Raw genomic sequence first — 20979 nt, 5'->3', positions numbered from 1 at the left:
CAGACGGCTGCCATCGTCTACCGAATTTGACGATACACCAAAGCAATGCCCAACCCAATCAGCAGATGACCTGCGATCACGGTTTCAAATAGGTAGATGTCTTCCACGACCTTGACGGAAATCACTGAGAGGCACATGATTCTCCATTTCTCCCAGGAGTCTCTCACGTACCCCGCAGCAATTCTTCCTTCAGAGCAGTCAGGTTCCCCAAAACCTCTTTTCCTCGTCGAGAAGATTTTGTCAATTAAGTCGAGTTCCAGCTTATCAATTCCATGATAGGAGTTTAGATTTCGGATTACAGCGCAGAGAAAGAGGCTCTTAAAAAGTATAGACAAGACAAGACAAAGCAAGCAGGGAGAGACAGAGAGGGGGGAAATTGCGACCGCCTCCACCAAGTGCCAAGCCAGAAAAATGTGTTTCAGTACGGCTCTGAGACAGCTAACATGGACAGACATGCTGTACTGCGCATGCACATGCTCCGTTCCCCTGTGAGGTTCACCGTGTAGCATGGGGACTTCATCGAATTGGAGCTGCCACCGGACCTACGCGACCTAGACTGAGTGCTGGCTGTCGAACTTCACGACGAAGCTTTGCGTGGAAAGTTGGTAAGGGGTGTGGCAGGCAAGATCCGTGTCCCCACCTCACCGGCATCCCGCAGCTCATCCGTAAAAGCTATCATCTGTGCCGTGTCCGTGTGACACTACATCTGAGCCCCGAGCACTCTCTGCGTCGCCGGTGTGTGCCCATCCTAGTCTTCCCTGTCCGGCGGCCTCATCTGATCTCATTTCAGTATACCCAAATGGCATCATGCCCCTGATAAAGGCTGGTTTCGAGCACTGCACAAGAAGTATGACGACGTCTTCTACCCACGCTTTAAGGGATACAACGGTGCTGCCGGTTCCTTGAGTGAACATGCGTCCGGTCCAGCCCACACAGTGCAAAGGAAGGATCCCTCAGTACTCTAGAGGCCAGTTGCAGGAGCTCCAGGCGCAGTTCGACGCATTGGAGGAAATGGATGTGTTCCGTAAACCTGAAGATGTTGGTGCGTCCGTGTAGTATTCCTCATCAAGAAGCCTAGCGGTGGGTTCCGATTTGTCATGGCATTTGCCGACGTCGGCCGTTATAGAAAGCCTCTACCCTCGCTAATGCCTGACGTCGACTCCACACTTCGCCTGTTTGCGCAGTGGAAATATGTCATCGCAACTGACCACACGAAGGCCTTCTACCAGATCCCGCTGTCCAGAGACTAATGGAAATACTGCGGCGTCATCACACCATTCAAGGGCGTCCGAGTGTACGTACGTTGCGCCATGGGCATGTCGGGATCAGACACTGCGCTGGAGGTACTGACATGCCGAGTGTTCTGCCTCCTCCTGTAGCAGGGGTGCGTGGCTAAGGTTGCTGATGTCTTATACTGCGGGGCTGACACTTTGGAGGAGTTGTTGTCTGTGTGGGAAAAGGTCATAGCTGCCCTATGACGCTGTAGGTTGAACCTCTCTGCCACCAAAACCTCTGTGGCACCCGTGAAGACAACTATCCTGGCCTGGGTGTGGCGTCATGCAAGCTGTACTGTCTGCCTGCCCCCCACCGCTCATGCGCTCATTCATTGGCGCATACAAGGTGCTTGCCCGTGTGCTGAAAGGCTGCTCTACACTACTCGCCCCCCTTGATGACGTGGTGGCGGTACATGAGTCAAAAGAGGCCGTGCATTGGACAGACAAGTTAGCATGTGCCTTCCGCCGCGCCGAGGAGGCTTTATCGTCGACACAGGCAATATCACTGCCACAGCGAGCTGACCAATTGTGGGTGGTCACCGATGGAGACAGTCAGACTAGAGGGATACTTCAGCGCAAAGCTGCGTAAAGGCCAAAATTCCTGGCTTCCCTGCGAGGTGGAGGAGTTGTCCATAGCAGCTGCAGTGAAACATTTCACCTCCTACATCATACAGTCCACCCTCAAGGCGTGTCCACTGACGGATAGCAAGCCGTGCGTACAGGCCTTTGAGAAATTATGTAGGGGAGAGTTCTCAGCGAGCCCTTCTGTGACGCCTTTCCTATTGACGGCCAGCCACTACTAGGTGCATGTCAGGCATATGGCGGCTGCGTCCATCCTTCCCTCCAACTTCGCCAGTCGCAATGCCCCAGAGTGTGACAACCCGACCTGTCAAGTGTGTGCATTCATTCACAGCACGGCGTTCATTCACAGCACGTGAGCAACATCAACGCCTACGACGTTGTGTCGGTTGTCTAGAAGCTACGCTTCACCAGTAGGTTGGCTTGGTTGGCATTGCAGGCCGAGTGCCCGGACCTCTGGCGCCCACCTGCAACAGGAGACGCGGTTGTTGATGAAGCTTACAACTGTCCGTGACATCAAGCGTTACCTGAATGTTGACACACTTGGCAAGGATGGCCTTCTGGTGGTCTGCCGACGTACCCCGATGACCCCCACACAGGAGTGTATTATTGTGCTCAGAGCTGTGCTTTGCAGCTTGCTTATGTCCCTTCATGTTAATCTAGACCACCCCACAGCAGGCCAGTTGAGGACGGTGGTGAAGCGCTACTTTTTCGCGTTGGACATGGATGGCGCTATCTCCCGTGTCACAGAGAACTGTCATCCATGTGCAGCGTTGCGTAAGGCCCTCACCTTTGTGGGCACACAGTCCGCTGGCAACCCGCCAGAGGCTGTTCGGACTGCCTTCGCAACTGACCTGATGAGACGTAACAGGCAATTAATTCTCGTGGTTAGGGACGTGATACACTCGTATCACGTCCTTCACGCTCTCTGCTCTGATCGAGGATACCCTGAGGCAAGCCTTACCTCTGCCTGAGCCTGTGTCTGCTGGATGGCCCATACGCTGTGGTCTGAACCGACTCGGCCCCGGGGTTTGCAGCCTTTTCCGCGGATGATTTGCTGGCACGACATCGGCTTGTGATTGAGGCAGTGCATGTGCCTCACAATACGTAGGTCCTGAGTATTCCTGAGTTCAATCCCGAGCTCGGGATCTTTCTGTGTGGAGTATGCATGTTCTCCCCGTGACTGCGTGGGTTCCCTCCAAGTATTCCGGCTTCCTCCCACCTCCAAAGACATGCAGCTGGGGATAGGTTGATTGGCAACACTAAATTGACCCTAGTGTATGAATGTGAGTTTGAATGTTGTCTGTCTATCTTTGTTGGCCCTGTGATGAAGTGGCGACTTGTTCAGGGTGTACCCCGCCTTCCGCCCGGATGCAGCTGAGTAGGCTCCAGCACCCCCGTGACCCCAAAAGGGACAAGCGGTAAAAAATGGATGGGATGGACATCGGCTTGTGATTGAGGCAGGCAGCGAGAAGAACGTGAACAACAATCCGGTGGCCAAGAGGGCGATCCAGGAACTGCAGCTGGAAAGCCTTCATTTGGAACCCAACTGCGGTGCTGTCACGCCCCTCATGCTCTCCGTAGCTATGGCGCGATTGAACGCCTGTGTGAGGGCTCGCGGCTTATCGGCAAGGGAGATGTTGCTCCAATGCGACCATTTCTCCCACTGGCAGCTTCCCGTCGATGATCGTGAGCTCATCTTGCAGCAGCATGCACAGCGTGTTGCAAGCCATCCCCATAGCATAAGGTTTAAGGCCCCGTCTGGTCATGTGCCTGTGTCTCCGGACCTCTGGCCCAGGGATTTGGTGTACCTGTACGACGACCGCAACAAGTCCAAGCCGAGGGATCGCTATCTGGTAACCTCTGTGGACAGTGATTGGTGCAACATACGCAAGTTTGCAGGTAGTCAGTTGCGGCGCACATCATATAGAGTGAGGAGGGGTGACTGCTACGTTGTGTGCAACCAGGCCGCTGCGTTAGACCTACATCGGACAAGGAGGGCCTGAGGAGGACTCATTCCTGCGGTGCCTGGACATCCCGTCAGCAATAGCTGACCACCCCGGACAACCCTCACCTTGCGGTGACTGAAGATGTGCCTGCCGTGGCTGATGCACCCAGCACCCCCTCCGCCATTCTGGGCGATCCCACCTGCCGCTGAAGAAGCTGGAGGACTTTGTTATGTCATGAGCCAGCGTGAAAATGGTTCCTGCTTGTTTTTGTGTTGTGTGTGTGTGGATCCCTGTGGTATGGTAGTGGAACCCCTGAAGGGATCCCAGTGTGTACCCTATAGTTAGATGTTATGCGCTTTGGATGAAGTCTCTGGACTTTGATGGGGTGGCGAAGGGGTGTGGGGGATGAGTAGAGGGTAGCGCCCGCATGGTTATGTGTGTGGGCGAGGCCAGCGGATGTGGGTGAGGCCAGCGGATGTGGGCGGAAGTTGCCCCGGTAATTGTTGGGTGCGATCGTGTTTTCCTCTTCCTGTCATTGTGCTGCACATCCATGATTAAACTTAATTCACGTACATATGTGCTTACACTTATTATTTACTAATTAGACTTAAACTTAGACTTCCTTTCATTGTCATTCAAATTTTAACTTTACAGTACAGACAAGAACGAAATTTCGTTGCATTAACTAGTTGTAGTGCAGGATAAAAAAGCGATAAGGTGCAGATATAAATAAATAGATTACTGTACAGATAAATATATTGCACTTTTGCATATGCATCATGTTTATGGATGTATGTTATATTGTCTTTATATTCCAGCGAGTTAATCCGATTTGGGGGGGAATTGAGGGGATTATTGTATAGTATAATATAGTATATATAGTATATATATATAGTATAATATAGTCCATGCCTTATTATTGGCGTTGGTAATAATCTTTGTGATTAACACATGGTTTCATATCATTTGACAAGGTTGTAAACTGTAAGTAGGTTATATAATTATTGGTTATGATAAGATCTCGAGTCCATCCATCCATCCATCTTCTTCCACTTATCCGAGATCAGGTCGCGGGGGCAGCAGCTTAAGCAGGGAAGCCCAGACTTTCCTCTCCCCAGCCACTTCGTCCAGCTCTTCCCGGGGGATCCCGAGGCGTTCCCAGGCCAGCCGGGAGTCATAGTCTTCCCAACGTGTCCTGAGTCTTCCCCGTGGTCTCCTACCGGTCGGACGTGCCCTAAACACCTCCCTAGGGAGTGCAATGCCAGTGCAATGCCAGTGCGCACTGGGCATCAAAAGCGCAGCTAGAGGCAAAACAATGTCACAAAAAAGGACATATCCTTCAGGTGCAGAAAAAAGGAAGAAGAAGAAAGTGGAAGAGGAGAAAAAATGCCATGATAAAGGTATGTTTGCATGACTTGGTAATAAAAAGTTTATCAAAGAGATTTGTAGCTGTAATTAGCTTTAGCTAGGTGACGTTAGCTAGCTAGCGCGGTGCTAGCAATATGTTTTTAGCATCAGGTTACTAGTGAGATATGTTGTTTGCACAAATTGTTTGCAGCAGAGCACGGTAATTTATGTGAGTAAAATAAACATTATTATTTTTTACATCCACTCATAAGTTATGTGAAACTTCCCCAGGAGCATTGTTAAAATACTTTGGAGGCACAGAATCAGCCCAGAGCCAGTCCACATCCTCAGGCTCAACTGTGAGTGATGAATCAGGTGAGGAAAAGACTGTCACCATACAGTATACATTTAATTTCTTAGTATAAACATTACACCTGAAGGGAAATTAATATAGTCAAAGTATATCATTAATATGTGTGCCTATATGTATGTATGTATGTATTTCATCTTAGGTCCATCTCCATCCTCTACAGTGCTCTCTCACACACCTCCATCCTCTGTGCCCACTGTCCCCTCCATGTCTGAAACCACAGCTGATTTATCTAGTAAGTTAACTGCAAAACACCCTTTAAAATTGCTCATTGTACTGCAGAACATTCTGAGATTAATAATTATGTCCAACAGTGCAATTTAATGACCTTATAGGTCCTTCTTTTTTAGTCATTGTCTTTCTTTGGTCACTTCCTCAGCAGACAAGGTAAGAGAGGCTTTGTTAGAAGTCAGGGAAAAAACTACTGACCCTACACTAAAAGTTGGCTCAAGAAAGACTGAGTGGACTGGCAGTGATTAGTATTAATAACAAAGTCGGCCATCAGATTTCTTACAGTGATGTCATAAATGACTTTGCCTCCAGAAAAGCCAGGAAGCACAGGTTTTAAGGAGTGGGTGGAGTGGTGTGGGTGGTGAAGAACAGGGGAACAAAACTGTGATGTAATGGTCAAATTTGTGAATTAAGGACCTTAATTTAAGGTAGTTTATTTAGATTTTTTCCCCAAAAAATGTTTGCACATCGTTATGTACATTTACATAGTTTTAATATGTAGTAACTTTATATTTGTTTATAAACCGTTATGTTACCTTGTTTCTGGTAACTCTGTTCATTAATATTATTTAAGTATTTGCTTGATATTTAATGTAATTATGTTGTTTTTTGTACAATTGAATTTGTTCCTTTTTATATATATTTAAGTGATTTTATTGTTGCACTTTATTGTTTTTCTTGCACTACGAATTATTTTTGCACATTGCTGTTTCAGGTTTTTGTTACCAAAAATAATAAAGTGAATCAGAATCAGCTTTATTGTCCGGTTATGTTTAACACACATGGAATTTAACTTCAGTGGCGCTCTCTTTGTACAAAGTAAACATTAAATATGAACAATTAACTAAAAATATAAACTAGTAATTAAAGACTAATATGTACAATACTGATGAGACAAGATGACACTTTTACTGTAAATACAAAGCTTTATCACTTGGACTGTTCAACCCCCAGGCCACGCTTGTAGCTGAATGTTTTCTACATTTTAAGATTAGGAACCATATGTGGCACTCTGGACATCATTCGTTCATTCATTGGTATTATTTATGTTCTTAACTGGGCCACCCCCATATCTTTATAAATGACATGTCATTTGTAAAGACATGCCAGGCTGACAATAGGATAATGTAAACAACACTGCCAGAGCCGCAATGAGTTTATAGTAGGTGTGTGAATGATCAACAATCAATATTATTGGCAGAAATAGAGGGCCCCAAAATCAAATTTTGCTTAGGGCCCCATGGAGGCTTGGGCCGGCACTGCTCCACCCTTTTCCGGGCGAGAACCATGGACTCTGACTTGGAGGTGCTGATTCTCATATGTCTCTTCACCGATCCAGTGAGAGCTGAAGATCCTGGCCAGATGAAGCCATCAGGACCACATCATCTGCAAAAAACAGAGACCTAATCCTGCAGCCACCAAACCAGATCCCTTCAATGCCTTGACTGCACCTAGAAATTCTGACCATAATAAACGACCAATCTCGAGTAAAAAGATCTCGATTAAGATTACTAATTTAGTTTTACTATTTAAGTGGGCCCCATGACCCGTGGTCAAAAAGGTTAAAAACCCCTGCTTTAAGTAACCTTTTATTATTTTTTTCATAAAGGCTTGCTTTTTTTTTTTTGTTTAACAGTAACGAATTGGCTGATCAAAGAACGAGTGACGTCACTATTAGTAAAATAGTTACAAGCAGTCGTTATCGCTCAAGGGTACGGCAGAAAACACAGTGGTGGTTGTAAAACAAAACGAATATTACATTTAATTTTTTATTTGGAGCCGCAGGCCGAAAGCTTAGACATTAATAAGTCAGCGTACAGCCGTGACGTGAAGGAAGTGGGAGAAGAGCAGCCTGTCAAAAGCTAAGCATCACAGCCAACATGGCGGACTGGGGTAAGGAAGCAAGTTGGAGCGGATAACAACATGCATGTTATTCACTCGTCGTTGTCTTTGATATACGAATCCATCGCTGCTTTGTTACATAGTTGACTTGTGGTATGTGGCTATGAGTCTATCATTGTTTTCTTTTTCTTTTTACAGACGTTGACAGCTTCGAGCCGGAGGAGACTCCTCAAAAGGCGGCACAAGACAAATGGGAAGGCGAGGACGAAGACGACGATGTTAGAGTAGGTGGATATGGCGAGTTTTGTCTGATACAATTAGTCACTTACGGTTTTAATGGCGTTCCTATACTGTCTTCATGGTTATTACCGCAGCAGTTCAACACCGCGCCGCACACTAAGCTAGCACGACCAGCTAACTAGCGGCTAACTCATGTGGCATTGGAACTTGGCTGTAACCAATAGTTTGCTCACGGCCTGAATTCCGCTCTATTCTCGTATTTTTCAATATTTACATATTGAGGGTTTTGACATGGTGGTAGTTGGCGTGTTGTCCACACGTCTCAGTAAAACAACGGTTTGAATTCCAGTAGCTCGAAGTTGGTTTAGCAGGCGTGCTAACATACTTGCTAACTCCGCGTCGCTTCGTGTCCAGAATCGATAGGAATCAACGACACCGGCGTGTTTACTCCAAAACGGATGTGTGGTTTTTAAATCACGGACATATAATCGCGTAATATTGGTTGTCACAATCAAGCGGCCAAAATTAACTTTAGTATGACGTCAACAGCATTAGGCAACCGCTAGCTCGCCATGCTAATTTGAGCTGCTGTCAAAGGAAAAACATGAGGAGGTGACACGATCAAGATTTTAGGTTTAGTCCATAAAGGTCTCATTTTAATGTTGGCAAGTATTGGTCTAGGTGATGTGACAGGTCATAATAGTCTCTGTACACCCACTAAAATTGCCTCAGGGTGGAGTGCTAGTTGGAGGCCTCTTCCAATTGTTCTTTTTTTAAACAGAAAGTGATGACTAATCACTGTATTATGTACACCCAGAGGTGGGCAGAGTACCTAAAATGTACTCAAGTAAGAGTATATAAGTATAAAGTAGTCATCAAAATAATTATTTCAGTAAGTAAGGATTCCGGTGAACTCCTCATGTTAAGTAACACAACTTCTGATTCATTTCGTAGCTATTTTTTATGGTTCTTGGACTACTACTGTAGTTGTGTGTAAAACATAAAAATTGTATGCAATTTACTGCAGCTTTTTTTTTTTTTGTAGATGACCGCACATGATATAAATGTTGGTTTTTTTTAGTTTGAAAGTAAGCATTGATGATTTGTGCTGCGTCATGTCACTTTTTACAGTCGGTACGTTTCTTTCAACAAAATTAGTCTGATATCACAAATTATTCAGTTTTTTTTCACACCTACCTGTAAAGTTCTTGTTTCTATCTCTTAATTTGACACAGGGTGCCTCTTGTACACTATGGGGGCATTGTTTAGCTATGTGACAATGTAAATACGGTAGAATAGAATTTAACTTTCAAGCGCCGTATAGAACGGCTAGGTACTTTTACTACTTGGTTTTGTCGGTAATGTTTTAATTTGTTTAAATTACACTTTTGAGACAAGTTTTGGGTCCTTTGGATATTCTTCCTCTTACATAGTGAGAATTATGTCAGAAACATTTGGATTTAACTGTGAATACAACCACAATGCTAGTATTGAGCAGCCTTAGTTTAGCTGTAATTCCTAAATGGTAAATACCAGATTTTTGTAAAATCCTTAGAATTATGTGCTAATGTCTTAATACTTCAATCACATGCTTGTTTATTTATTGTTGGGTTTTTTTGGTAGTGTTATCTGTCAACAACATGAGGCAACTGCTAGCTCGCCATGCTAATGTGAGCTGCTGTCAAAGGAAAAACATGAGGTGACACGATCAAGATTTTAGGTTTAGTCCGTTAAGGTCTCATTTTAATGTTGGCAAGTATTGGTCTAGGTGCTGTGACAGTGCAGGTGAATGCCATAATAGTCTGTACACCCACTAAAATTGCCTCAGGGTGGAGTGCTAGTTGGAGGCCTCTTCAAATTTTTTTTTTTTTTTTTTAAACAAAGTGATGACTGATCACTGTATTATGTTCACCTAGAGGTGAGGCAGAGTATCTTAAATGTACTCAAGTAAGAATATGCAAGGATAAGTATAAAGTAGTCATCAAAATAATGATTTAAGTAAGTAAGGATTCCGGTAAACTCCTCATGTTAAGTAACTCGAGTAACTTCTGCATTGATTTCGTAGCTATTTTTTATGGTTCTTGGACTACACCAGCAGTTGTGTGTAAAACATTAAAATGATATGCAATTTACTGCAACTTTTTTTTTTTTTTTGTAGATGACCGCACATAATATAAATGTTGTTTATTTTTAGTTTGAAAGTAAGCATTGACTATTTGTGCTGCGTCATGTCACTTTTTTACAGTCGGTACGTTTTTATCAATTAAATGAGTCTGATTTCTCAAATCAGTTGATTTTTTTCACACCTACATGTAAAGTTCTAGTTTCCATGTTTCTATCTCTAATTTGTTGCACTGTGCCTCTTGTACACTATGGGAGCATTGTGATAATTTCAGCTTGTTTAGCTATGTGGTAATGTAAATATAGTAGAATATAATGTAACTTTCAAGCGCCGTATAAAACGGATAAGTACGTTTACTACTTGGTTTTGTTGGTAATGTTTTAATTTGTTTAAATGACACTTGTGGTCTTTTGAGACAAGTTTTGGGTCCATTGGATATTCTTCCTCTTACACAGTGACCATTTATGTCAGAAACATTTGGATTTAACTGTCAATACAACCACAATTTTAGTATTGAGCAGCCTTAGTTTAGCTGTAATTCCTAAATGATAAATGCCAGATTTTTGTAAAAACCTTAAAATAATGTGCTGATGTCTTAATACTTCAATCACATGCTTGTTTATTTTTTTTGGTAGTGTTAACTGTCACCCTACTGTAAATGTAACATTGACCGCAAGTGATTTTCAGTGTTGAAAATGGTGGTGACTAGTACTGTATAATGTTAATTTATTTAGAAAGAGAATGAAGTGGCCCACAACAAAACATATTTACTATTAGGTGCCAAAAATAGTTCACCTACTTTCTGGTGTGAATAAACATCCAATATTGGACAGCATTAGCCACATTTATTGTACTTAATAACTAGCTTGTTTGCTGTTAAATACTTTGAATATCTGCAAAATGCTAAATGTAATTTATTCGTCAAGTAGATTTGCAGCTACCTGATCAGTTAGTTTGTAACTGTTGCGTGCTAATGTTTTTTAAATAGAAACCGGTCTTCTGTTTATCTTCACAGGACAACTGGGATGATGAGGAAGAAGAGCAGAAAAAATCTGAAGGGAACAAAATAGGTATTGTAATAATTGTCCCTATGTTCTCAAACTTGGCTGCTTTCAGTGCTGTAAAATACTTATTTTCTTATTTCAGAGGTTTCAAAGGTTTCTGAAAAGAAAAAGTTGAGTGAGAAGATTAAAGAGAAAGAAAACCGTTTAAAGAAAAAACAACAGGAGCTAAAAGAAAAAGAATTGGAAGAGCAGGTGAGTTGTTTTTTGTACTACCGGTAGTCATTTTTTGCATTGATACTTGGAATTGATACATAACTTAAGATTTCTCTTTAAATAGCAAGAAAATCTAACCCCTGAAGAACAAGCTGCAGAGAAGTTAAGGGTGCAGAAGCTACAGGAAGATGCAGACATGGAGTTAGCAAAAGATGCCTTCGGTAAGACGAGCTGCTTTGTGAAGTATCTTAGTGGGTTTTTCCTAGGTCAACATGTGCCTTTACATTTTATGACATTGATAGTAAACCAAATCATCGCTGTCAACATTATTTCTAAAGCTCTTTCTTATTTCCAGCTTTGTCTTTAGGGGCTGACATGCCATTAAGCACTGCTTAATACTGTTGGCACATCAACTTTTTTTTCTTTTCAGGAGTTGGGAGTTCTTCAGTAGCTGGAATTGATGCCATGTGTCCATCTTCTAAAGAAGACTTCACAGAGTTTGAGAAATTGCTAAAAGAGAAACTATCCCAGTTTGAAAAATCAGTCCATTATTCAAGCTTTTTGGATTCATTGTTTCGGGAACTCTGTATTACATGTAAGCATGTTTCAATTGAAGCACACTGATTATCACTTTATCAGAATACTTTCAGGCAAATCGAACTTGTAACACTATGGTTGCTCTTTTTCAGTGGAGGTGGATGACTTGAAGAAAATCAGTAACTCCCTTTCTGTTCTACTTAGTGAAAAACAGAAACAAGAAAAGGTAGGAGACAGAGTAAATAAATGGGTTATACTTGTATAGCGCTTTTCTACCTTCAAGGCGCTTTGACAGTATTTCCACATTCACCCATTCACACACACTGATGGCGGGAGCTGCCATGCAAGGCGCTAACCAGCACCCATCAGGAGCAAGGGTGAAGTGTCTTGCCCAAGGACACAACGGACGTGACTAGGATGGTAGAAGGTGGGGATTGAACCCCAGTAACCAGCAACCCTCCGATTGCTGGCACGGCCACTCTACCAACTTCGCCACGCCGCCCCAGTACTTGTTCTGGTTTGTTTTATGGCTTCTAAGGGGCACTGTTTACTTGACCTGAAATGATCAAGCAAAGTACTGCATAATATTTAATGTACTGGTAGTTTTAATTTACTATATTCATGTAAACATACAACATTTACCATTCAAAGGAAATGTTTCAAGTAACCTCTTAACATTAACAAGTGTGAAAATGGGATACAACACTATACTGACAATATGTTGAAGGGTAACTTTACTTTTTTATTTTTTTATTTTGTCTATCGTTCACAATCCTTATGAGAGAAGACAAAATGTTATTTTTTTTGTATTCTATCATGTTAGAACATGCTAGCAATGCACCTAATGGGAGCATCTAAATCACTTTGAAAATAAAACCGTCAACAATACTTCATTCCATAACCTGTTTAATAACCAAGCTGTAGCAACATTATTATTGTAAGAGGTAACACTGAAAAACTCTTTATCTAGCGTAGTAACACATCGGTGTGCTATGGTATTAGCCGTAAAAGCTAACTACGGAAAAAGGGAAGCTAGGAGCTGCGTCAACACAAAACACGTTTGACTTTGTAATGCACAACACAATACCAAGACCATACAAAGACACCTATCTGTACTGACTGAAAAACATGAACAATCATATTACAGTATCTGTAAAGTATTAGCCCACATGTCATGTTTAGTTTGTACACATCTAGCCAGACAGCGTACATGTATGATGTGCTGCGTGTGTCATGATTAACATTTAAAGTGACTCACTCGATGGACAGTTGTGCATTTGGGCCAGCTGGCCATGGATGTTTTTTCTGGTTTATTTTGCGGTAAGCACTCGTTTGTCGACATAGCTTGTGTCCAAGTTCCACATTTATAGCGTCGTCACTTTCACCTCACTCTCTGCTTCCGTCTGCTCCAATGTCTCACCACACCAAAAATACAAGTAGCTATTAGTTCAGTGCTAATGATTGCAATCTCAGCCACCTGCAACAAGTGATATTATAAGCAACGTCTTTAAAGTAATGAAGCGTCCCGGCAGAAGCACACAGTCTCATTCTCTTTTAAAACTTTATCGATAACTTAACGCGACAAAAGAATCGCTCATTACACCGCCAACCAATAGCCACAACACCACCACCACAGCACTGTCATTATGTACTAATGACGGTTGCTGTCACAAACACCCGGATTTATGAGCTTCAACATTACAACACAAAAGTCGCTTTTTGCGAGTTCTTATTTGTACATGTACTACTTAGTTATCATTCAATCCATATAATTGAGGTATTTCATTTACTAGTCTGTTAAACGTGGATGTCATAAAATTCCATCAAAAACATTTTTTATTATTTAAGAACCGGCATCAATTAAGCAGTGGCACCGTTTTCAAGTATTTTTTTGGCACTGGTATCGGTTAAAATGTAAAACGATACCCATCCCTATATTTAAGTTTTTTTCAATAATTTTTTGGCCTGGCACATAAATTTTTTTCACGCCCCCCCACCGCCCTAAATTGATATACAATTGGGAACCCCCCCCCCCATAAAAAAGTACTGGTCTCCCCCCCAGTCCTTTTTTAATAACTCAAGTACAGGATAAGTCTGTGTACTACATGTCCTTCATCTAGATCGGTGGTTCTCTATTTTTCTGTGTCTTGGAGACAAAAATGTTGTCACACCCCCTGAATTGAAATTCTAATGAGAACCTGACAAAAACTATTTATTAACATCCGCATTACAGGTAAATTGAATTATGTACGTACAGTACAGGCCAAAAGTTTGGACACCTCATTCAATGCGTTTCCTTTATTTTCATGACTATTTTTACATTGTAGATTGTCACTGAAGGCATCAAAACTATGAATGAACACATGTGGAGTTATGAACTTAACAAAAACAATTAAAATAACTGAAAACATGTTTTATATTCTAGTTTCTTCAAAATAGCCACCCTTTGCTCTGATTACTGCTTTGCACACTCTTGGCATTCTCTCGATGAGCTTCAAGAGGTAGTCACCTGAAATGGTTTTCACTTCACAGGTCGCGTCGAAAGAATGCCAAGAGTGTGCAAAGCAGTAATCAGAGCAAAGGGTGGCTATTTTGAAGAAAGTAGAATATAACATGTGTTCAGTTATTTCACCTTTTTTTTGTTAAGTACATAACTCCACACATGTTCATTCATAGTTTTGATGCCTTCAGTGACAATCTACAATGTAAATAGTCATGAAAATAAAGAAAACTCATCGAATGAGAAGGTGTCCAAACTTTTGGCCTGTACTGTATGTATACTTGGTCATATTTCCTTCCTGGTTGAGCAAGTTGATTGATTTGTGCAGTGCTGCCACCTACCTTTCAAGAATGAAAAACGACTAAATATTGGAAGTCCCTTGTCTCTCAGGCCCCACCTGACACCTTACTGTGCCCCTAGTGGGGGGCCCGCAACACTATTTGAGAGACTGATTTATCATAACTTTTATCTTTTTTCATGCAAAATGTTAATTTCTTTATTGTCAAAAAACAAATCATATGGAAAGTGAGACGTACGAAAACCAGGTTCAACTAAAATACGAGCAGGGTCTGTGGCATTGCCCTGTAGTCTAAGGCCCTGTTTACACTAAGGTTATCCAGGGTAAATCCCACCTAACCTTATCCATACACACACAATGGTCGTTTAAAACCCCCTCTCCCCCTCCGTCAGCCGGTGGAACGCGACCTAATACGCATGCGTATTAGGTCATAGTAGTGTTGCTTTGTGTGCAAGTTCTTAAATTTAACTTATCTGAACAATATCCGGTGTTGTGGTATTTCAATGAACTGGAATCCAGTGTGCTGTGGGGCCCTATTGTAGTGAATCACCTGAGCCATCATAAATTAATCAAATCTTTAATGGACATACAAAAGTAAACAATGTGACAAAGAACATTTGACAACAATCAATCTAGGGATCTAGATATCTGGTCAGGACACTCACTCTTTTGCCTTCACTTTCATTGTCCATTCGTTTTTGGTGACTTTATATACTGTGGACCTAGACGTTGAGTCCGCGACATACATGGCAGACAATAACTGATGCAGTCTGCTTTGCCAGTCCAAATGCATTCGCCGTTTTCCGTAGTTAGTCTTCCCTCGACGGCCAGGTAATACAAAGCACACGCAACCTGTTTTATCACATTCACGGGAGCCCGCATTCTCGTTGTCTCTCCTTCGACAAATGGACAAAGTTTTTCGGTAAGTAGAATATCAGCTGACCTGGACATTGGAAAGTTCTCTTGCCGTCAGAGAAGTGTTGTATCCGAAATAGCTGCAATCGCTGTCATGTGTGATTTCCACAAGCGGCTGTACATGTAGAGCAGGGGTGTCAAAGTCAAATGGACGGAGGGCCAAATAAAAAATTTAGCTACAAGCCGAGGGCCGGACTGTTCGAATGTTCATTGAAAAATTTTTAAATGACGCATATAGTCTAGTGAACCTAATTGAACCTACTGAAAACCTAACAAATATATTCCAATATGATCAGATAAATAAAGCAATATTTTCTTATGGCTCTGTCAGTAATCTTTAATTTTCAACAGACACAAAAGACAAATTTCCTTTATATAAAAATCCCCATAACATGAACATTAAATGAAAGAAACCGGTATTCAAGGCACCATCAGTAGCCTATATTTTCTATTTTAGCAAAAGTGGGCTAAATTTACTTCAAAGAAAAAAACAATAATAGCAATTTTCTATCATCCACTCAACTGAAATATTTTTAAAATATAATTAAATTGAAATACAATAAAATAAAGTGCAAAAATCTATAAATCAAAAACAACACTTTGTTTAAGGAGAAGTAACATGCAGTGAAAACAAATATTAAACTTTAACTTTTAAACTTGAATTGAGTAAAAACTCTAAATATGTGATTGCACAGTAATGTTCACATTAAACCCCCCTCCTCCCTCCGTCAGAGGGAGGCGAGTTGGGTGCCCGAAACCCCCCGCTGGTTTCGGCCCGCCCCTTGGCGCGCGTGGCACGGCGGGCTCCGCGACCCGACGGCTGGCCCTCGTGGCTTGACGGCGGGCGCGTCCCGACGGGCCGCGCGTAGGGGTCAAACGCAGAAGTCTCAGGGCCTCGTGGTGAGGGGGTGGCCTGCGGGTTTCGGCCCGCTTGACCCCCCCGCTCCGCTTGGCGCGCGCGGCACATGACGGGTTCCGCCACCGACGCTCGGGCTGCAGCCCGACGGTGGTGCGGGCCCGGCGGTGACGCGCGGTTTGGGGAAACAAAGCAGAAGTCTCGGGGCCTCGGGGCCGGGTTTCGGCCCGCCCCCTTGGCGCGCGTGGCACGGCGGGCTCCGCGACTGACGGCCGGGCTGCAGCCCTTCGGCCGGCAGGCGCGTCCCGGCGGGCCGCTCGCCCCCTTTCGGAACCTTGGACCGGCATCCGCTTGGTGCGTGTAAAAGATCTGCGGTCTGCGGGCCGGTTCTAATAATAAATCAAGATCATCCCAAGGGCCGTAAAAAACCTTCTCGCGGGCCGGATATGGCCCGCGGGCCTTGACTCTGACATATGTGATGTAGAGGAAGGAGAAACATGGCATGTCTGGATGACTCCTCCATATTTCCAGTGGTCACCTCCGAGTTACAAAACCGCTTTATTATGAAGCTGGCTGTGGCACATTCTTTCTGACGTCACTTCCTGTGTGGGACGCGTTCTTTCTGGCGTCACCTCTTCTCCGAACTCATTTTGTAAACGAGCAATAAGTCCATACAAAGCTAAGAGCCGGAGATTCAGGAAATACACGGCGCACTTACCCGTGTAAAAATTTGTCAGAGGAGGGAAAACCTTATGTGCTGGTTTAGTGTGGCTAAAACGGGGCTTGGGCTAAATAATTATTCGTTTAAGGGGTTATCCGGCTTAGTGCAGACATAGCCTTAAGGGAAGAGTTTTTGCAGAAAACAATTATGAATTTTCTATTGAATCTGAATACAGTAAGTGGTTTAGATATGTACTCACCTTGTTTTCTATCCCAGCAAATGAAAGCCAAGAAGAAGAAGAAGGGTGTCGTGCCCGGTGGTGGTTTGAAAGCACAGATGAGAGATGACATGGACTATGGCGGCTTTGACGGTGGCTTCACCCAAGAGTATGAGGACTTCATGTGACACAGGCTCCACAGCCACGTCATGCCCCCTCTTCCAACCTTGAGGGATGGAGCTCTACCTTCCTTTGCTGTCCAGTGCCATCCTGGAAGATCAGAACTATATGTTGCCCCCTTCATCTTGCTTCAGTGACTTCAGGGACTGTACTGGAAGCATCCAGTCTCACTTTCTCTTAACGTTTTAAAAATAAGAAATTGCCTTTTCTCTCTTCATGCATCCTGGACTCACATGCAACCTCACATAATTAAGTTTATCTGTTGGGTAACCTGCTTCAAGGGAGAATAAGTTTGTACCTTGTCTGTTTTCAGGGCTCATTTTTAAAGAAATGTTGCTACTGTCAGAATAACAGACATAGTTGCAGTTATACATGTAGTGACATAGAAACAGAAGGTTCTATGCAAATTCTTAAACCAGAATGTCATGTATATATTTTGGGTCTCACTTGTGGATGGGTTCTCTTACAGATAAGTATATAGTATCTATAAGTGGTTGCCAAATACAAAGCAATTATCAATCTTTATAAATGGAGAGTTTATTCTGTGAAACTGACAAGATGTTTATTTACAGAAAGTATAGAACAGTTAAAAGCTAAAAGGGAAGAATGAATATAAATGAAAATTGACTTTAAACCACCACAGCCATTCTATGAATCTGGGATGTCTTGAAAAAAACTGAGCAAAAGTATCAAGTGGTATTGTTTTGTGCATGACAAATATCATTTGCTACCAACATGATTTATACTAGTGCTGAAGACTGGATTAGAATTTGGATGAACATGTTCAAAATGGTCTCTAATCATGACTTCTGCAGGCTTGTATCAAGTGTGATGTGGAAAAGGGGATTTATGGACATCCCCCAACCATGTCTTCATGTGGGCTACAGCCATTTGAAAGCGATATATTTCTCTTTTCTAGAAGTTGACCAGTTGCAATGTTACATGGAGAATTGACTACTGTGTTGACATTAAGCTATCTGCAGTGTTTTATAAACATCTAATTTAATAAATCACTGGTCAAAACAAAGTGTTTTTTTATGTAATTCTCCAGTCATATTTTGTAATAAATATTTTTATTTTCAAGTAAATGCTTCAGTACACGTGTAAGAATGACACTGAGAAAAATCCAATAGCAATGTGTAGTACAGAAATATTAAGTGTTCGTATTCAGAAATTTTAGTAACGTGTTTGCCAAAATCAAGATTAATATTAACACTTGACAGATGTCAGGCATCGACCTTCAGTGATTTGTTCAGCTTCTGGCCTTTTTTCCCCGTCCCTGAGGATCTCTGGTGCTACGTCTTCGACTATTACGGGAAGTGTTGGCTCTTTGCCGACGTCTGTTTTGCCTCCCTTCCCCTCTCAACACATTGGTCTGGCCTTGTGAATTCTGTAGGGCCTGGAATACACTCTGGCGTGTCACCTCACGATCCCCACAAGTGAATGTCAACGCAACACCCTCGTTGGTCTTCATGACCCGAGAAGTACTGTCGGAGGTGCCATCAAAACAGCGTCCAAGTGCAATTTCTTTGGCTGTTCGGGGATCTTGATCTGTCACTGTATAAATTCCATAGTTATGGCCCAGGGGGTCAAGAGGGGCCAGCATAGTGAACTGGTTTGTGTCGTTGTTGACTGCTAGTGGCAGATGGTTCACCAGGTACTCCTGAAGTAGTGGATTGACATGATCCCTTTTGCAGCTACCTTGTGGAATCACCTTCACCAAGGTCCGATCGACACGTTCCTGATCGTACAACATCCCACTGCACTTGAACTCCAAGCACACAGCTGACACAGCTGTCTGCTCCATGTCACGGGTACTTCTGATGTCTCGAAGGCCGTACAGCTGGCCGACTGTTTTCGGGTGGGTGCCTCCCATGTTGTGAGACCGAACATTAATCTCATGCGGGCTGTTCATTTTGACTTTGACGTAGCATGCGCGGTATTCCATGGGCTTAGGCCACCAACTAAGGTAGTCTTCTGTCCAGCTCATTGGATCATCCTCATTGAACGGCACTGTGTTGTAATCATACCGATCTCCTTCCACTCGTGAGAAGCGGAAATGTGCAGCACTGAATGGCGCCTCTTCACATTGTTTCAAGTTCTCAAATGCATAAACTGGTCCATTGGACTCCTCGGCTGTGTTTGGTGTTGGTTTTGCTAAATTGATACTGAATGCTGTCTTCTTCAGTCTGTGGTTTTCATGGTCTGTGCGTCTGTAGTTCAGCTTACTCAGATAAGGCTGAGGCACTCCAATGAGGTTTGGATTGAGTTTGGGTAAAGAAGGAACAGCTTCTAGTTCCTCACCTCCAAGGTTGGCCATGACGTATGCAGAGTAGGCATCTGTCTTTTGATCATCGCAGAAAGCGGGAAGACAAGCACCATTGGAGCCTGTTATGACACTGTCAAAACGCCCCCAAGCACGAGGGTTAGTGGAGAAGCCAGCTGTGGGCTCCATGTTTATAAGGCTCACTACCACTCCCCCAACCTGTTCACTGGGCATGAAGCGTTCACTGCGGAAGGCTCTAACCTTCACGTAACATCTACGATTCTCTGGGACATCAAGGTTAAAAAGACGCCTTTCTCTGATCTCCACATTACCAATTAGAAAAGTTCTTTCTTCCCTTTTGCCTCTTGATTTCTTCTCAACTTCCAAACTTCCCTCAACTTCCCAAAGGCCAGTATCAGGGTTGAGTGACCACAGCTTCATGGTACTTAAGTGTTCAGACATCGTCACCTGGGCAGAGTCCAGTAACACCTTTACCTCACCTGCATTCAGAGGCTCATTAGTTTCGCCATCTCGGAAGTCAACTGAGAACATCCCGTAGGTTCTTAGTGGTAGCATATCTCCTTCATTCCCCACAAAATTTAGATCACTTTGGGCTGCAGCTGCTGTGGAAACATCTCTGGGGTCAAGGAATGTTACACTGGCGTCTACATTACCTACAAACACTTCTCCATTCAGTTTATAGAAGGAATTTGGAGGAATCTGAATGTGAGCCATTGGTTCCTGACCCGTCGCTTCCCCTAAATCAAGAGTGTTGCTTTCTAAAGAGCTCATGGTCACTGGCTCTTTTTTTCTCAGAAGTTTGATTTCATGGTAAACAGCACCTCCTTTGGTGTTGAATGGAAGTACCTTTGTTGTGTTGATGAATTTATTCATGTTGTCCACAAAAGTCAGGACTAACCTCTCGGTTTCAGGAGGAACATGGATGGAAAAGGTACCTTTGTAACCGGTTCGGCTGATTCTTACACCATTCATAAATATGTGGCCGAACCTCATTGGTTCAGCATTGTCTGCAGCTATGGCTCGACCATGCACGATAGCCTTGGTGTCCACACATTTCTGACAGCCGCATTCAGTCACCACCATAGTGGGTAGTTGGTAGCCCTGGCATGTTAAATGCCTCTCCTCCATCTTTGCCACGCCACAGCAGTAAGCCACTTTGTCTTTGCATCTGATACCGTTGTCCAATTGTCCAACGCATGTGCTGGATGCACATTTTCCCACATCATAATAAAACGAATTTGTACCGTTTTGGTAGCAGTCATGTGGAAGACGTATCAGATGGGACTGGGGCGTGGGCTCGCATGAATGGCTATTTCTGCCTGAGGAGAAATTACATGACATTATCATCACCACATAT

At 43.3% G+C, this 20979-nt stretch overlaps 2 protein-coding genes and 1 long non-coding RNA gene across 3 annotated transcripts in view; 2 read left to right on the top strand and 1 right to left on the bottom strand.

Annotated features, from left to right (window-relative positions):
- The first annotated feature begins 5070 nt into the window (after positions 1 to 5070).
- Positions 5071 to 6119, top strand: LOC133664308 (uncharacterized). Its single transcript, XR_009828565.1, has 3 exons — positions 5071 to 5202; positions 5441 to 5524; positions 5662 to 6119. It is a non-coding gene; the product is annotated as an uncharacterized LOC133664308 (long non-coding RNA).
- Positions 6120 to 7447: 1328 nt separating this feature from the next.
- Positions 7448 to 18379, top strand: eif3jb (eukaryotic translation initiation factor 3, subunit Jb). The gene is made up of 8 exons (XM_062031032.1): positions 7448 to 7643; positions 7791 to 7876; positions 10970 to 11024; positions 11101 to 11210; positions 11296 to 11392; positions 11602 to 11766; positions 11861 to 11934; positions 17215 to 18379. The coding sequence occupies exons 1-8, from the start codon at positions 7631 to 7633 to the stop codon at positions 17341 to 17343; spliced, it is 729 nt and encodes a 242-aa protein (XP_061887016.1). The 5' UTR covers positions 7448 to 7630; the 3' UTR covers positions 17344 to 18379.
- cilp (cartilage intermediate layer protein, nucleotide pyrophosphohydrolase) overlaps positions 17969 to 20979 on the bottom strand; it is a 16594-nt gene continuing 13583 nt past the window's right edge. Inside the window, exon 9 of the mRNA XM_062031018.1 lies at positions 17969 to 20941. Within this exon, the coding sequence (XP_061887002.1) occupies positions 18588 to 20941 (2354 nt within the window). The 3' untranslated portion in view covers positions 17969 to 18587. The remainder of the gene's footprint in view (positions 20942 to 20979) is intronic.

Source organism: Entelurus aequoreus, linkage group LG02, assembly GCF_033978785.1.
Source record: "Entelurus aequoreus isolate RoL-2023_Sb linkage group LG02, RoL_Eaeq_v1.1, whole genome shotgun sequence".
Lineage (NCBI taxonomy): Eukaryota > Metazoa > Chordata > Actinopteri > Syngnathiformes > Syngnathidae > Entelurus > Entelurus aequoreus.
This window is presented reverse-complemented; position numbering and strand designations above follow the sequence as displayed.

What these genes read in the sequence shown, in the direction of transcription:
- eif3jb (XM_062031032.1), top strand. An exon ending in ATCTGAAGGGAACAAAATAG is followed by an intron (nt 11,025 to 11,100) that starts GTATTGTAATAA and finishes TTCTTATTTCAG; the next exon opens with AGGTTTCAAAGGTTTCTGAA. An exon ending in TCGGGAACTCTGTATTACAT is followed by an intron (nt 11,767 to 11,860) that starts GTAAGCATGTTT and finishes GCTCTTTTTCAG; the next exon opens with TGGAGGTGGATGACTTGAAG.